This window comes from Balaenoptera musculus, chromosome 11, assembly GCF_009873245.2.
Source record: "Balaenoptera musculus isolate JJ_BM4_2016_0621 chromosome 11, mBalMus1.pri.v3, whole genome shotgun sequence".
NCBI classification, from domain to species: domain Eukaryota; kingdom Metazoa; phylum Chordata; class Mammalia; order Artiodactyla; family Balaenopteridae; genus Balaenoptera; species Balaenoptera musculus.
Window position 1 is genome coordinate 60,842,809 of NC_045795.1, and position 16,293 is coordinate 60,859,101.

Here is a 16,293-nt window from a genome sequence, read left to right on the forward strand (position 1 = left end):
CTGCACTGTGGCTGTTCTGGCCAAAGTCTTCAAGGGCACCCTCATGGAATCCAGCAACCCCTTCCCCTCCATATCTCACTCTGCACAGCACTGTACACTGTCAATCTCTTCCCTCCTCTAAGTACGTCCTCCCCTCAGCATCTTCCATAACTAACTTCTCCCCAGATTTTCCCCTGCCTCCCTGGCTGCTGCTTCTCCTCTGCTACCTCTCTACAGTCCACCTTCCCCAGGGCTGTCCTGAGCCCGCTTCTCCTCACAGACTCCTGGGAGAGCACCTCCCTCAAAGCCTCGATTCCCGCCTGCACACAAGTGGGCCACCAGGTCTCTGTCACCAGCCCAGTCTTCTCTCCCAGCTCCAGATCCGTTCATCCAGCCCCTGAAGACGGGCTCTCCTAGGGAATGGCATCCCCACCCACTCACGTCCCCAAGACAGAAGGCTGGGGACCAGCCCTGAGTGCTCCTTCTCCTCACAGCAGAGTCCACTGAATAGTTGTCAGTCTGCTCCCTCAAACCATGCACCAGGCACTCAGGCATCTTTTAGCTCTTTTAGGTCTTGTCTAGTCTACCCCCTCGGCATCCCTCCAACCAGCCCCTCCTCCCCTCCTCTCTGCCACCACTAACATCTTCATCATTCAGAACGTGGGCCACTATGACAGGCCCTCATCACCAGCCTCCTGTGACCCAAATTGCCTCTGGTTAAAACCCTTCAGGATGAGGCCTAAACTCCTTGCCTGGCATCCACAGATTAGCCCTGCCTGCCACCCAAGACCAACCTCCATCCTCTGCCCATCCACCCTGCCCTCAAGTCACACCATGCACACCTCTGTGCCTCTGCCCATTCTCTTCCCTCTGCCTGGAATACCTTTCTTTCATCTGCCTATATCTAAAGCATCCCATACCCACTGTACAGACAGGGAAATTGAGGCTCAGAGCACTAACACAACTTGTCCAAGGTTGTAGAGCTGGGATGTGGTGGAGCTGAGGAACCAAAGGAGGACGGTCTGAAACCTGCTCCTTTCACTCCAAAGCATCCAGGCTCTGCTGCAAGCCTCAGTTTCCCCAAGTGTAAAATGCGAGGAAGGAAAGACTCTGGGCTCTTCCTGCTCTGACTTCTTCCCTAACCAGGATTTCTTGATTCGGGGATGCTCTGAAGCTCTCTGGTGGTGACCTGGGGGTACTAAGCACAGCTGCCTAGGATCCCCTAGCCAGCCACTCAGTAGAGAGTGCTTGGGCCAAGCTCTGAGCTGGCTGGGCGATGTTACAAGTGGACAGACATGGTCTCCTGCCCTCCCTCCCTCAACTGCTCCAGTTTCCATTCTCTATTAGTTTTCTGTAGCCGTGTAGCAAAATACCACAAACTTAGTGGCTTAAACAATACCCATTTGTTAGCCTAGTTTTGTAGGTCAGAAGTCTGGCACAGCAGGGCTGGCTTCTCTGCTCAGGGAATCCTAAGGCTGAAACTAGTCCTCATCTGGAAATCAAACTTCTGTTCCAAGCTCATTCAGGTTGGTGACAGAATTCAAATTAAAAAGTTCTGCTGTGTGAAAGACAATTTCAAGAGAATCAGAAGATGAGGCACAGACTGGGAGAATATATTTGCAAAAGGCATATCAGATAAAGGACTGTTATCCAAAATATACAAAGAACTCTTAAAACTCAACAATAAGAAAACAAACAACCCAATTTTAAAAATGAGTCAAAGACCTTGACAGACATCTCATCAAAGAAGATACACAGATGGCAAATAAGCATATGAAAAGATGCTCCACATCATATATCATCAGGAAAATGCAAATTAAAACAACGAGATATCCCTACATGCCTACAGAAATGGCCAAAGTCCAGAACACTGACAACACCAAATGTTGGCAAGGAGTGGAGCAACAGGAACTCTCATTCATTGCTGGTGGGAAGGTAAAACTGGTAGAGCCACTTTGGAAGACACTTTGGCTGTATCTTACAAAACTAAACATACTCTACCATTCCATCCACCAAGCATACTCCTTGGTATTTACCCAAAGGAGTTGAAAACAGACGTCTACACAAAAACCTACACACAGATGTTTATTGCAAATTTATTCATAATTGCCAAAACTTGGAAGCAACCAAGACATCCTTCAGTAGGTAAATCAATAAACTGTGGTACATCCAGACAATGGAATATTATTAAGCCCTGAAAAGTCATGAAAGAACCTTAAATGCATATTACTAAGTGAAAGAAGGCAATCCAAAAAGGCTATGTACTATACGATTCTAACTATATGACATTTTTTGAAAGACAAAACTACGGAAACAGTAAAAAGATCAGTGGTTGCCAGGGGTTAGAGGGGAGGGAGGGATGAATAGGCAGAGCACAGAGGACTTTTAGGGCAGTGAAACCACGCTGAATGATTCCATAATGATGGATACATGTCATTATACATTTGTCCAAATCCACGGAATGTACACCACCAAAAATGAACTCTAATGTAAACTATGCACTTTGAGTGACAATGATGTGTCAGTGTAGGTTCACTGATGGTAACAAATATACCATCTGGTGGGAATGATGATAGTGGAGGAGGCTGTGCACTGTGTGGGGGCAGGGGGATCTATGAGAACTCTGTACTTTGCGCTCAATTTTGCTGCAAACCTAAAAACTGCTCCAAAAAAACAAAGTCTATTTCAAAGGGAAAAAATATACACTGGATTTAGAAGGCTCAATTCAAAATAAAGAATGTAAAAATATCTCATTAATTTTTATTGATACATGTACATATAATATTTTGGAAATTTGAGTCAGATAAAATATAATATTAAAATTAATGTTACTTTTTTCTTTTTTCTTTTTACAATGTGGCTACTAGAAAATTTTAAATGCCTTATGTGGCTTGCATTGTTTTTCTACCGGGCAGCACTGGTCTAAATCTTCAAAGCAACCGCATGACATAGGCACATTATTATCTCACAGGTGGGAGAAGTTAACGTAACAGATGCTGCTAGTGCCCCCGGATCCCTCACATCTCCCAGGGGTCACTGGCAGCTTCAGTGGGCAGTCCCTGTACAGGCTCACAGAGTCCTAACCTCAAACACGCGCATCTCTCTGCCTGAGGGGCAGACCGGAAGTTCAGGGTAGCTAGTGCTTCTGGGACAGCCCTCAACCAGTGCGGTGAGGAAGGGTGCATAAATACCCCAGCTTCCTCACCCTGGGTGAGGCGTGTTCTACACCACCTCCCAGAGGGTCCCCAGTGGTATCCAGCCCCAGCTGTCCACAGAAGTAATCTGCTTTCCTTCCCCTCCTCACTTCTTTACTCCCTCACCACCTTCCTCCCCTCCCAGTGAAATCACTTGCACCCAAATGCTCCTCTCAGGCTCTGCTATTGGAAGATCCCAAACTAAGACACTAGAATACAGAGAGCTGGAAGACTCTCAGAGGTTGTATAAATAGGAAGAGACAGGCTGGTGATTTGATACCAGCAGTCTGACACCAGATCCCACACTCAGAAACCATACCTCGCTGCCCCTCATGCCACAGTCATGACATTCCTATAGGAGGAGGGTAGAGACTGTGCCCTCAAATCTGTCCAGCTTTGAGCTGACCCCCAAGCAGAGCAGGAAGTGCCTTCTCTAGGTTCAGATGATTTTGTCAAGAGGCTGAGCCGACCTGTCTCCCGCAGCCCTGGAAAGAACCCAGCCTGGCCTGCCCAGAGCTGTCCCTTGACACCGTGTCTGCTTCCCAGCTGGAGGGAAGCCAGGACTGCCAGCCAGTGCTTTGAAGGGCACTCATCTTTGGACCAAAAGGACACACTGGGATCTGGGACCTGGGAAATCTGGGGGTGGCAAGGATCCAGGGGAAGATATATGGAGCTTACTCATTAATTGAGCTTATATATACTGGGCACTGTTGCAAATGTGCTCTGTGTGTGTGTGTGTGTGTGTGTGTAATAAATGTGTATTCCTCACAGCAACCTTCTGAGGTATACACTATTATTATGCCCATTTTATAGGTGAGGAAACTGAGGAACAGAGAGGGTAAGTAACTTGCCAAGGTCACACAGCTAATAAGTGTCACAGATAGGACTCAAATATAGGCAGTCTGGCTCTTAACCATTCCTGCATTCTGACACTCCTGAAACTTCTGGTGAGTCTACTGCCAGCTGCTCACTTTGAGCTCTGCCTGAGTACCAGTTCTCCTGGGAGACAGGCATGAACTTCTGACTAATCCCCAACTTTAGCAGAGCCCCACTCACTTAGAGGGATGGACTGACAGAGGAATGTGCCCTCAAGACTGGAAAGCAGTAAGCTCCAGAAGGGGGGCTGTAATCACTGGAAAATGACACCCTTCCCTCCTACCCCCTCCCCCAGGGCCCCTCTGCCTTTTGACAGAGATCAATTAATAAGCACAGCCATTCAACCTCAGTGTAATTATTTATTCCCAGCCTCGTTCCCCAAATGGTTTCAGGGGGCTTAAAAAGATAAATTCACAGCATCTCCACCAAAGACATTCTGATAAATAATGCCTGGTTCATTGCCTTAATGGCCTTGTCACTGACACCCTGATGACGTGATACTGTTAGATCATTACACATAGGGTGACCAGCTCATCCTGGTTTTCTTCGAACTTTCCCAGTTTTCAAACTGAAAGTTCCTTGTTCTGGGAAACCCCTCAGACGGGCAACAGGGACAGTTGTTTACCCTCATCACACAGGAGAGAGCCCACAAAGTCTACTTGCTAGAAGACTAAAAATTTAGCTCTGAGCTTCCTCAGAGCCAAGGCAAAGAGGGAAACACCGGGACTTCCCTGGTGGCGCAGTGGTTAAGAACCCGCCTGCCAATGCAGGGGACATGGGTTCGAGCCCTGGTCCGGGAAGATCCCACATGCCGTGGAGCAACTAAGCCCATGTGCTACAACTACTGAGCCTGCGCTCTAGAGCCCACGTGCTACAACTACTGAAGCCCGTGTGCCTAGAGCCCGTGTTCTGCAACGAGAAGCCACTGCAATGAGAAGCCACGCACCACAACAGAGTAGCCCCCGCTCGACACAACTAGAGAAAGCCTGCGTGCAGCAACAAAGACCCAATGCAGCCAAAACTAAAAATAAATTTAAAAATACAGAAAACAAAAAAAAAATCAGGCGGTCATAAAAAGCCTCTTTCTTAATAGTGAGGCCTGAGAAATTTCTACCATGAGTTATCACACTTGTGGTGAGTACAAAAGTGGGTTCCTTCTAGGTGCTTTTCTTACATATGTAGTAACAGCAGGCCCTTCTATAGCACATGCCATGTGCTAAGCACTCTCACAAAACCTTCTCATACGTGAATTCATTCAAGTCTCAAAACCACTCTAGAAGGCAGGCACTGAGGCTCCTCTTTCCTTGCCCTGAGAGGACGCACGTCTCCCTGCTCTTCCCAGGGAGAGCCAGGAGTCCACGGAGCAGGCGGAGGGGCAGGGAAAGCAGCAAGAGGGAAGAGACCAGGGATGGGGGCTTCCAGATGCCCCTCTCCCCGCCCCCAGGCCAACACTGCCTGCCTGACATTGACTCAATGGAAACAGTGAGCAGTGCCTGGTGTCACTCCCTGGCACCAGAGGGCATGCCGGATGCCAGAAGGAAGATCCTGTTCTGCCAGGTAACAGGATGCACCTGCAGGGCCTGCAACACGGAGCCTGGGCAAAACGCCTCCTTTGCGTGTGGTCTGCGTGGTCCCCTGACGCCCCTTACCACACCGCCCTTCCCGGCCAAAATGCCAGGATCTCTCGAGCCTACTAAGCCCTTTGGACTCTGGGCAGAAAAGGAGGGGCAGGCGTGACCCACCCCCACCTCCCAATCCTTCTGTGACTGGGAAGCTGATGATGACTCCAGGGTCAGAAATAACCCCAGAGTCAGCTCCCCGTGTGCCGCCCCTCCCCTCCCCTCCCCTCCCCTCCCCTCCATTCCCAGAAAGCCTGGGCCCTGAGTCAGAGGCAAGAGCCTGAAAGTAAACAAGGACCCAGATAATCTGCTGTGAACACCACAGAACCATGCTGTGGAATTCCCTGATAAATCAGGGACCCAGTGAAGAACTGAGGCCTGGAAACACAGATGTCTTTCCCCCAGACCCAGCTGCGTGCGCTCAGGGCTGAATATACCTGTGCTGTGGAGGGATGGAAGAGAGAAGGGAAATCTTTAGTGCAGAGGGAGTCGGGGAGAAGGAGGGTTGGGCCTTACTCTCAGGGGTTTCCAGGCCAGGAACTGAGGAGGAGGGCCCCAGGCCTGCCCTCAGGGGGCCTCCAGTCTCCTGGCAAGATGGACACACAGCACACGTCAGGAATAATCAGAGGCTGGTCTGGAGTAGGGAGGTGGGAGCTGGGCCACTCAGGTGTCAGATGCCCCTCCTTACTCATGCCCTCAAAACAGTCTGGGATAGCCGCACCCCACACCATGGCTGAGTCACTGACCCCAATCCTCTGATCAGACCGGGATGAATGAAGCTCTCCCCTCCCCACTCCTCTTCCCCTCCCCAGCAGAAGGCACATGTAACTGATTCCCGGGACAGACCAGTTAACTTCCACAAGCCCTAAAAATAACGGAACCACTTCATACTCTGAACTGAGCTTCCCCCCACCCGCCCCCACCTTGGCCCACCCACTAACCAGCCAGATAAAGGCAGCTGCTGGGGCTGGCAGGGGACAGAGACCTGGAGCCAGGGCGGCGAGAAGGCATCTGACGGAGCCGGCAGAGCAAGACCAGCCCCAAACAACAAGAGGAACAACAGCCCCTTAGGCCGCACCTGCCACAGACCCCAAACCCCCATCAGCCAAGCAGGACCCTCGGGTGAGTAACCCGCCCCTTTGTCTCTCCATGGTGGGGCTGGCTCTCCAGGCTGGGACCCCCTCTGGACCCTCGCAGGGTAGCATGTATGAGGGGAAGCTCTGGGTGGCGGAAGGAGGGTGAGGGGTGCGCATCTGGAGGCAGGTGAGTGGAGGGGTCTGATAGAAAGATTCCAAGAAGAAGTTAAGAGAGTTATCGTGAGCCCCACGGGAGTTCCCAGAGTGGCTGCCACAGGCCTGAGGCCTGCAGAGGGGCAGGTTCCAGCCAGCCTGGCATAATCCAGAAAGGCTTGCAGGAGGAAATGGCCTGGGGTTGCAATTTTTAAAATACAGGTATGGAGTTCCTCAGGCTTCAGGGCTTCTTCCCAGGGAAGCCCCAGCTAGGCCCAGTGTCTGGAAGAAGGGACAGAGGAGGCGGGGGAGGACATGGAGGCTGGAGGTGGGTAAGTGGGCCCAACTCTGCACTGCCAGGACAAGCCCGGTGCCCAGCTGCTGCGGGTGAAAGTCTTGGCATATCTGGACCGGGAATGTCTCCCCCGGGCTGGCCTGAGCCCAGCTCCCCACATATCATGGCCTAGGGCCTGGGGTGGGATGCAGGCCATCGACTTGCCCAGTTGGAAAGCCCTTGGGGAAGATCTGGGGGGGGAGCACAAGGTGGGGCGACCAGCTCTGAGTCTGTCCAGATGTAGAGGTGCATCTGTGTGGAGGTGCTGGGCCAAGAAAGAGCAGACCTGGAAGCAAAAGTAGGGGTCTCCCTGAGAGGCCGGCCCAGCCCTGGGAGGCCGAGCTCAGGGACACCCATTGAGGCTCAGGCCCTGCACTAAGTCTGGTCCCAGTTCTGAACTCTGCCCTCACCCCGCCCGTCCCTGCCCTCAAGAAACACGGTGGGAAGGCCTTGCTACCACCTGGCGGAGCCTCCTGGGTCACCTCCTTCCCCTCTTGGGGCCTGTTTCCCCGTCTGAACAGTGAGGGGGTTGGGCTCAGTGACCTCTGCGGGTCCTCAGGTCTGCCATCTCTGGACTCTGTGATGCTGACAACTTGTGACCATAGTAGGGATTCTGGAGATTCCTGGGGGTGGGGATGGGGTGGAGCTGGTGGCCTGTACGTGCCATCTGCTCTGGCCACCCTGGTGACAGGACAGCGAGGAGGTGGGGACAGTTGAGGTCTGCCTGTGGCAGAGGGTCCTCATGAGAACTCAGAGACTAAAGGAAGCACCCGGAGCAGGTAATGAGACTCAGGCTGCCGGTTTTAGACGTCACACTCCTTGGGGCTCAGTTTCCCCCCTTCTGAGGTAGCCGTGAGAAGAAAGTCCTTCCCCCTGCCCCAGGTCGCTTCGGCCAGGACAGGGTTCTAGCACTGGTCATGCTGTAGGCCAGGGGCCTGACACCAGCTCAGGAGGCAGGATCAGGGAGCCCAGGGCAGAGAAGGAGGTGAGGTGGGCCCAGGCTCCCAGGGTCCCACTGGCTGAGCCTGACCTCTCCCCAGTGCAGGGCTGCTGTGCTGAGGCCAGGACCTCCGCTATATTTAGCACCGAGTGTGGAGCAGAGCAGTGGGTCAGGGGCAGCGAGAGGGGGAACGTGCTTCTCACACTTTTCCTACTGGCCTCTGGGGACTGTTAGTACACCTGTCACAAGACAGATAAGACACTGAGGACAGAGACCAGAGAAGGGCTTGAGCGGTGGGAGGCCATGGGGGGCAGGGATGGGAGGGGCCTTGGTGGAAGCTGATGGGCATGAAGAGGGAGAAAGAAGAGGAGCACAGGAGATTCCGGTTGCACACAACTGGGGATGAGGGTCCATGAGTGAGGGGCGGGGCTATCTCTGCAGGAAGGCCCTTGGTCGCACTGCCTCCCCTCCCTGTGGGTGTCACCCTCACACTCTCCTGGGGTGCCTTCCGGGGAACAGAGGGACACCACGGCCACTAAGAAAGCTTCACACTCCCTACCTATAGGGTCTAGGAACTCCGAGCCAGCACTGCCTGCCTCTCATTTGCCAAGATCTGACTCTGGGCCTCTTCTTTAAGTAAGAGTGGTTGGGCCAGAAGATCCTTGAGGTCGCCCTAGCTCAGATCTTCTGAGTCTTGGCACAGAAAACCCTAACTAGGATTCAGAATCAGGCTCTGCCTAACCATGAGATACCTGGTGAACCCTCACTCAGCCTCGCTGCTTCCACTGTAGCTCGGGCTGCTGGCCCCTGCTTTGCCTCCCTGGCCTGGGAAGGGCGAGTGGAGACCCAAGAGCTAAAGACTGGGCAGGCCACCACCACCCCGCCCCCCTCCCCCGTGAAAGTGACAAGCACGCCCTCTGGTGTTACGAAAGGAAACATAACTGATGACTATTTCTCTCCATGGAAAATAGTTACCAGTTTAGGGACCTGCCTCTCCCTGACTGGGACCCCTTAAATCAGAATTCCCCCAGGCCACTCACCTGGGAGTCTGCCAGGGAAAAACTGATTTTGGCAAAGGCAGGCAAGGATGGGCACGTCCAGTTTTCCCACTGGAGGTTTGGGCATCCCTTGGCTGAAGGACAGAGCTTCAAAGCCCGCAGTGCCCTGTTTGCTCCCTAGCAACCCAGGTGATTCTGGGGAAGCACCTTGATGGATGTCTCCATGTGCCTTAAACTCAAGACTTGTCATGTATCAACCACGCAGGTGGCAGGGTGAGACCCAGGTGAGGTCTGGAAAGGGAGGGGGTCAGTCTCTAAGCACATGCCACAGCAGGGCTACTCTGCCCCTGGGCCCTGCTCCCTGCCATTTCTCCCAGCAACCAGCCCCATCCCACCTAAAGCCCCCCGCCCCATCCTCATCTCTTCCCCCTCTCCTCAGAAGGATGGCCGATGCTCAGACGCAGGTGGCCCCCACCCCAAGCATCCCCGTGGCAGCTACAGAGGACCTGCCCCTCCCTCCACCACCTGCTCTGGAGGATCTGCCGCTGCCGCCACCCAAGGAGTCCTTCTCCAAGTTCCACCAGCAGCGGCAAGCCAGCGAGCTCCGCCGCCTCTACAAGCACATCCACCCCGAGCTCCGCAAGAATCTGGCTGAGGCTGTGGCTGAAGACTTGGCTGAGATCCTGGGTTCCGAAGAGCCCACTGAGGGTGACGTCCAGTGCATGCGCTGGATCTTTGAGAACTGGCGGCTGGACGCCATTGGGGACCATGAGAGGCCACCTGCCAAGGAGCCCGTGCCCGGCGGCAATGTCCAGGCCACGTCCCGCAAGTTTGAGGAAGGCTCCTTTGCCAACAGCACAGACCAGGAGCCAGCTGGACCTCGGCCATCTGGAGGGGACGTCCGTGCAGCCCGCTGGCTGTTTGAGACAAAGCCGCTGGATGAGCTGACGGGCCATGCTGAGGCACCGGAAGCTACAGTGAGGGAGCCTGCAGCCAGTGGAGATGTCCAGGGTACCAGGATGCTCTTTGAGACGCGGCCACTGGACTGCCTGGGCTCCCGCCCCTCCATCCAGGAGCAGAGCCCCTTGGAGCTGCGCTCAGAGATCCAGGAGCTGAAGGGCGATGTGAAGAAGACGGTGAAGCTGTTCCAAACAGAGCCGCTGTGTGCCATCCAGGACGCAGAGGGAGCCATCCACGAGGTCAAGGCCGCCTGCCGGGAGGAGATCCAAAGCAACGCGGTGAGGTCTGCCCGTTGGCTCTTCGAAACGCAGCCTCTGGACGCCATCAACCGGGACCCCAGCCAGGTGCGGGTGATCCGGGGGATCTCTCTGGAGGAGGTGGCCAGGCCCGACGTCAGCGCAACTCGCTGGATCTTTGAGACACAGCCCCTGGATGCCATCCGGGAGATCTCGGTGGACGAGAAGGACTTCCAGCCATCCCCAGATCTTATCCCTCCTGGTCCAGACGTTCAGCAGCAGCGGCATTTGTTTGAGACCCGAGCACTAGACACTCTAAAGGGGGAAGAGGAGGCTGGAGCAGAGGCGCCACCCAAAGAGGAAGTGGTCCCCGGTGATGTCCGCTCCACCCTGTGGCTATTTGAGATGCAGCCCTTGGATACACTCAGAGACAAGGTCCAAGTGGGTCACCTGCAGCGGGTGGGACCCCAGGAGGGTGAGAGGTTCATGTACGAGCGTCTATCCAGTGATGGTTCCTCAGCACTGTCCCTCTCTCAGAGTGCCCCCCAGAGGGATGGGGTGAAGGGAGACGTGAAGACCTTCAAGAACCTTTTTGAGACCCTACCCCTGGACAGCATCAGGCAGGGTGAAGCTTCGGCCCACGGGAGCATAAGCAGAGCAGAAGGAACTGATTCTGCTGGGCAGTCCCAGGACATAGGGTCCCCGGTGTATGCCATGCAGGATGGCAAAGGCCACCTCCATGCCCTGACCTCTGTCAGCAGAGAGCATGTAGTCGGAGGTGATGTACAGGGTTACAGGTGGATGTTTGAGACACAGCCCCTAGACCAACTAGGCCAAAACCCCAGTACCGTCGACGTGGTGCGGGGCATCACCCGGCAGGAAGTGGTGGCTGGAGACGTGGGCACTGCCCGGTGGCTCTTTGAGACCCAGCCCCTGGAGGTAATCCACCAACGGGAGCAGAAGGAACGACGGGAAGAAGAAGGAAAGCCTCAGGGAGGCCCTCAGCTTGAAGCATCCCCCAAGGGTGATGTGCAGACCATTCGCTGGTTGTTCGAGACATGCCCAATGAGTGAGTTGGGCGAGAAGCAGGGGTCAGAGATCACAGATTCCACACCCAAGGCCAAGGCACGGTCCTGCACCTGGATGTTCACGCCCCAACCCCCAGACAGACCAGAAAGCTCCAGGGAGCAGCACCTTGAGGTCAGCCAGGTCCAGGCTGGGGAAAGACAGACAGACAGACACGTCTTTGAGACTGAGCCTCTGCAGGTCTCAGGCCATCCCTGCAGAAGGGGGCCTGTGCGATACTGCAGCAGAGTGGACATCCCCTCAGGGCAGGTGTCTCGTCAGAAGGAGGTTTTCCAGGCCCTGGAGGCAGGCAAGAGGGAAAACCAGGGATCCAGGGTAATCCCTGAGCCCATCCCAACAGGCTCTGTGCACAAGTTCACCTGGCTCTTTGAGAATTGCCCCATGGGCTCCCTGGCAGCTGAGAGCATCCAAGGGGGCAACCACCAGGAAGAGCAGCCCGTGGGCCCCTCAGGCAATAGGGTGTGGGAGAGGCAACAGACTGCAGTTGAGGGGACCCTGCGGACTCTGCACGCCACGCCTGGCATCCTGCACCACGGAGGCATCGTCATGGAGGCCCGAGGGCCAGGGGAGCTCTGCCTCGCCAAGTACGTGCTCCCAGGCCCAGGGCAGGGCGGCCCCCACGTTCGGAAGGAGGAGCTGGTGTCTGGCGAGCTTCCCAGGATTGTCCGCCAAGTGCTGCACCGGCCAGACGTGGACCAGCAGGGGCTCCTGGTGCAGGAGGACCCAGTGGGCCAGCTTCGCCTCAAGCCACTGAAGCTGCCAGCACCAGGCAGCAGCTGGAAGGTCGAAGACATGGACCCTGAGTTCCAGCAGTTGCTGGCTTGTGGCCTCGGGACCTCGGTGGCGAGGACTGGGCTAGTGATGCAGGAGACAGAGCAGGGCCTAGTGGCACTGACCGCCTACTCTCTGCAGCCCCGGCTAACCAGCAGGGCCCCCGAGAGGAGCAGTGTGCAGATGCTGGCCAGCTGCATAGACAAAGGAGACCTGAGTGGCCTGCACAGTCTGCGGTGGGAGCCACCGGCTGACTCAAGTCCAGTGCCAGCCAGCGAGGGGGCCCAGAGGCTGCCCCTGACTGAGAGCATCATCCGTGTTCCCCCACTGGACCCCAGCATGGGGATGGGGCATCTGAGAGGGCCGGGGGCCACCCCCTGCCCCCCACAGGCCATTAGAAAGGCAGTCCCTCTGGCTAGGGAAGAAAAGCAGGAAAGCAGGTGCACTGGGCAGAAAGGGATGGAAGCTTTGGGAAAGTCAGATGGAGCCACGACTACGCCCCTGGGGCCCAAGTCCCCAAACCTCCAGGCTGCCATGCAGAGTCTGCGAATGGCAACAGCTGAAGCCCAAAGCCTGCACCAGCAAGTTCTGAGCAAGCACAAGCAGGGCCCCACCCCTGGAGCCGCCTCTATGCCCTCCCAGGATAGTCTTCTGCAAGTACCGGCCACAGCCACTGGGACTGCCCAGAGCAACACCAGGCCTCTGGCTGGAGGTGACCCCAGGATCCCAGCAGCCCCCAGAAAGGTCAGTGGGGAACAGAAAGCACTGCCTGGAGGGCTGCCTAGGGGGTGGGTGACTATTCAGGATGGCATTTACACTGCTCACCCCATCAGGACCTTTGACCTACCGGGGGGTGTCTGGCCTTCTGAGAGAGGAGCCTTGCCAAGGGGCAGGGAGACTGCGCTCCCGTCCCAGGCTCCCAGCCCACTCCTGGAAGGCCCAGGTCAGAGTCTCGGGCCTGGGCAAGAGGAGCCTGGGAGCCACACACAGAAGGCCTGGGGACCTCCAGAGAAGGTGATGGCAGGACTCGGCCCAGGGGTCCTCCAAGCTGCAAAGACCACCCTGAAGGCTGCCCCTTTAGCCCCCCACACTCTGGCCTCTGGGCCTCAGGCTGCAGGTGCCAGCCTGCACTCCCATAATGCCTCTGTTCCGCCTCCTCCTCCTCTCCCAGCTGCTGTGACGGGACCTGACTTCCCAGCCCAAGCCGGCCATGATGAGAATTCCATCCAGCAGGCCTCTGAGCCCACGCAGGACCCCCTTCTCCAGTCCCACAGCAGCCCTGCTGGCCAGAGAAGCCCTGGGAATTCACAGACAAAAACCCCGAAACTGGAGCCCACCACGCACCCAAGGAAGAAGCCCCAGCTGCCCCCCAAACCTGCACACCTAAGCCAGATCCCGCCCCCTCACTGGCTGCCCAAGCCCTCAGCCCTCTCTCCCAGCTCCTCTAAGGAAGTGGGGCAAGGAAAATACAGACAAGGTGAGACTGGTACAACTGACCATCACCCTCGGCCAACCAAGGTCCCCACCACTGCAGGCCAAGGCCGAGTATCGCGGGCTGGATGCTCCACTGGACAGAGCCAGCACAGCCCCCAGCATGACTCCAGCACCGTGGCCCCCAGGCCCACCAGAAGTCAGGCTGCGGGCAGCAACGACCAGAGCCCTGAGCCCCTCGAGCTCTCAGCTCTCAGCAGTGACCCCACCTCACCGCAGCAGGGCCCCAGCCCCTCAGGAGAGAAGTGCACAGACAGTTCCCAGCAAGGGGTCCCTGAGAGCCCCAAGATTCTGCAGGGAAGCCAGCAAGAGCTCCAGGGCCTCCTGAGCCAGGTGCAAGCACTGGAGAAGGAGGCCAAAAGCGCCGTGGACGTGCGGGCACTGAGGAGGCTCTTCGAGGCTGTGCCCCAGCTGAGAGGGGCCCCTCCAGCTCCCGCTGCCCCCCACAAGCCCAAGGCCTCAGTGGAGCAGGCCTTTGGGGAGCTGACAAGGGTCAGCACGGAGGTGGCCCGGCTGAAGGAACAGACCCTGGCCAGGCTGCTGGACATCGAGGAGGCCGTGCACAAGGCTCTCAGCTCCATGTCTAGCCTCCAGCCTGGGAATAACACCAGAGGCCGTGCCCAGGGACCTCTAAAGGACCACAGTGTCCACAACGTCAGTGTCACAGACAGCAGTAGAGTCAGGCCCAACTGCCCAGGCCAGGAGGTCAGGAGCCAAACTGCAGTCAAGAGCCAAACTGAGGTTACATGCCACACTGAGGTCCAGGGTCAGGCCAAGGTCAGAAATCACACTGAGGTCAGAAGTCAAGCAGCCCCAACCACCCCTTCTACTCGGAGGCTGGAGACCTTGAGAGAAGAGTCAAGCCTCCCTCGAGTGTTACCTCCCAGCAGAGATTCACCCTCCTCCCCAACCTTTACCTCCATCGAGTCGGCCACTAGGAAGCTTCTGGAGGCTCCCAGCCCCAGGTGCAGCCCCGAGGTCTCAGTGAAAAGCACACACCTCCCCCAGGATGTGGGCCAGGCTCAGCCCCACCAGAAAGATGTCTGGAACAAGGCCGGGAAGAAAGAAGCCACCCAGTGCTCCGGACAGCCCCAGCATGCCCCTGCCTCAGCCAGCCCCCTGCCCACCAGGCGGCAGAAAAGTGTTCTGGAGCTGCAGACTGGGCCCGGTGGCTCCCAGCACTATGGAGCCACAAGAACAGTGACCGAGCAATATGAGAGGGTGGACCAGTGCAGGACCTCAGTGCTCACCTCCCCCACCACGGTCACCGAGCCCGCAGAGCCGCCCAGGGGCCCAGGCCCCCACCTCGGGCTCCACGCCTCCCCCTTGCTGAGGCAGTTCCTGCACAGTCCAGCCGGGCTCAGCACAGGCCTGGCAGAAGCTGGGAAGGTGTGTGTGCCCTGCGGCCACTCCCAGCCAGATGCCCAGTGAGCCCCTCCACCTCCCACCACAGCCTCCCACCCACCCCCAGGGCCCTGGGATGGAGGTGGGTGCCTACCTCCTGCACAGATGAGGCAAGGACCAAAAAGAAAGGGCATCTTCTGAGACTTGTGGGCAGTTTCCCTTTTGTCAGTTCTTGCAAAAGGGGGGAAAGAAAAGTTGCGAAGAAGCCCCTCTGAGTAGCCGAAGCCCAGGAGCTGGATGGGGGCTCACAGCTGCTCGTGGAGGATGTAATCTGTACAGGCACACACACTCCTCTCACAGGCCTGGCCCGTGTGCCAACACGAGTGAGTATACATGCCACTGCCTGAGACAGAACCCCGTGAGTGACCTTCAGCCTTCATTTCTTTTAATACAAGTCAAATGTTCTCAGTCTTCTGCTCTTTAATTCCTGGGGAGGACAGGGCCAGCTGCATTGGTCTCTGTTTCAGATTGACTAGGGCCCCAGAGGGCCCCTTCATTACCATCTCCCTCATTCAGCGAGTCATCCTGGCAGCACAAAGGTCATACAGACAAGGTCGGCGATCACCAATGTCCCTAGAAGCCAAAGGTTCTCTCCACCCCCAATGCCCCTGACTCTGTACCCCAAATGGGAGGGATACAGTCTGAATAAACCCAAGTTTTATTCCCTCCTCTCCGTGTCTAACTGTGCATCTGTCCCAGAGTCTGAGTTCTCACTGTAGGGGAAAAACAGCCACACCTCCAGGTGCCCTGTGTTCCTGGCAACAGCAGTGTTGGAAAGCTCTGAAAAGCCACCCCTTCTTCTACCATCTTGGTTGGGAATCAGAAAGGCCCATCCCCCATTCTCCTTGCTCCCCATGCCCCAACACATACATACACTGCTGCCCCCTACCTTGGACACCACCCTGGAGTGGAATCTGAACAGAATCCTGCCCCAGAGTGGAAGAATGGCTCAGTCAGGCCCGGGAAGGAGGGAGGGCCACAGCCAGGAGAACTCCAGTGGCCAAGATGGCTGGGCCACCTTCCTCCTGGTCAGGCCAGGATGCAATGTGCAGAGCAGAGGTTCCTGGGAAGGGGAGGGCACAGATCCTGGCCTGGAAAGTCAGAATGATCTGGTGAAGGGCCCTTTTCCATACTTTCAAAAAGCACTGAGCGCCTGCTGCATGCCAGGCCTGTTCT

At 56.3% G+C, this 16,293-nt stretch overlaps 1 protein-coding gene across 3 annotated transcripts; it reads left to right on the forward strand.

Moving 5' to 3' along the window:
• The first annotated feature begins 6,641 nt into the window (after positions 1 to 6,641).
• On the forward strand, positions 6,642 to 15,788 carry XIRP1 (xin actin binding repeat containing 1). 3 transcript variants are annotated; one of them, XM_036869203.1, is made up of 3 exons: positions 6,650 to 6,790; positions 9,609 to 12,966; positions 13,394 to 15,788. In XM_036869203.1, exons 2-3 carry the CDS (start codon positions 9,613 to 9,615, stop codon positions 13,400 to 13,402), a joined length of 3,363 nt encoding a protein of 1,120 aa, XP_036725098.1. In that variant the 5' UTR covers positions 6,650 to 6,790; positions 9,609 to 9,612; the 3' UTR covers positions 13,403 to 15,788. The 3 variants fall into 3 exon arrangements, with proteins under 3 accessions (XP_036725096.1, XP_036725098.1, XP_036725097.1); XM_036869201.1 differs by having other exon boundaries at positions 6,642 to 6,790; positions 9,609 to 15,788; XM_036869202.1 differs by having other exon boundaries at positions 6,709 to 6,790; positions 9,612 to 15,788.
• Positions 15,789 to 16,293: the final 505 nt, after the last annotated feature.

Coding starts and splice junctions, on each gene's coding strand:
- XIRP1 (XM_036869201.1), top strand. CDS start 9,613: ATGGCCGATGCTCAGACGCAGGTGGCCCCCACCCCAAGCATCCCCGTG.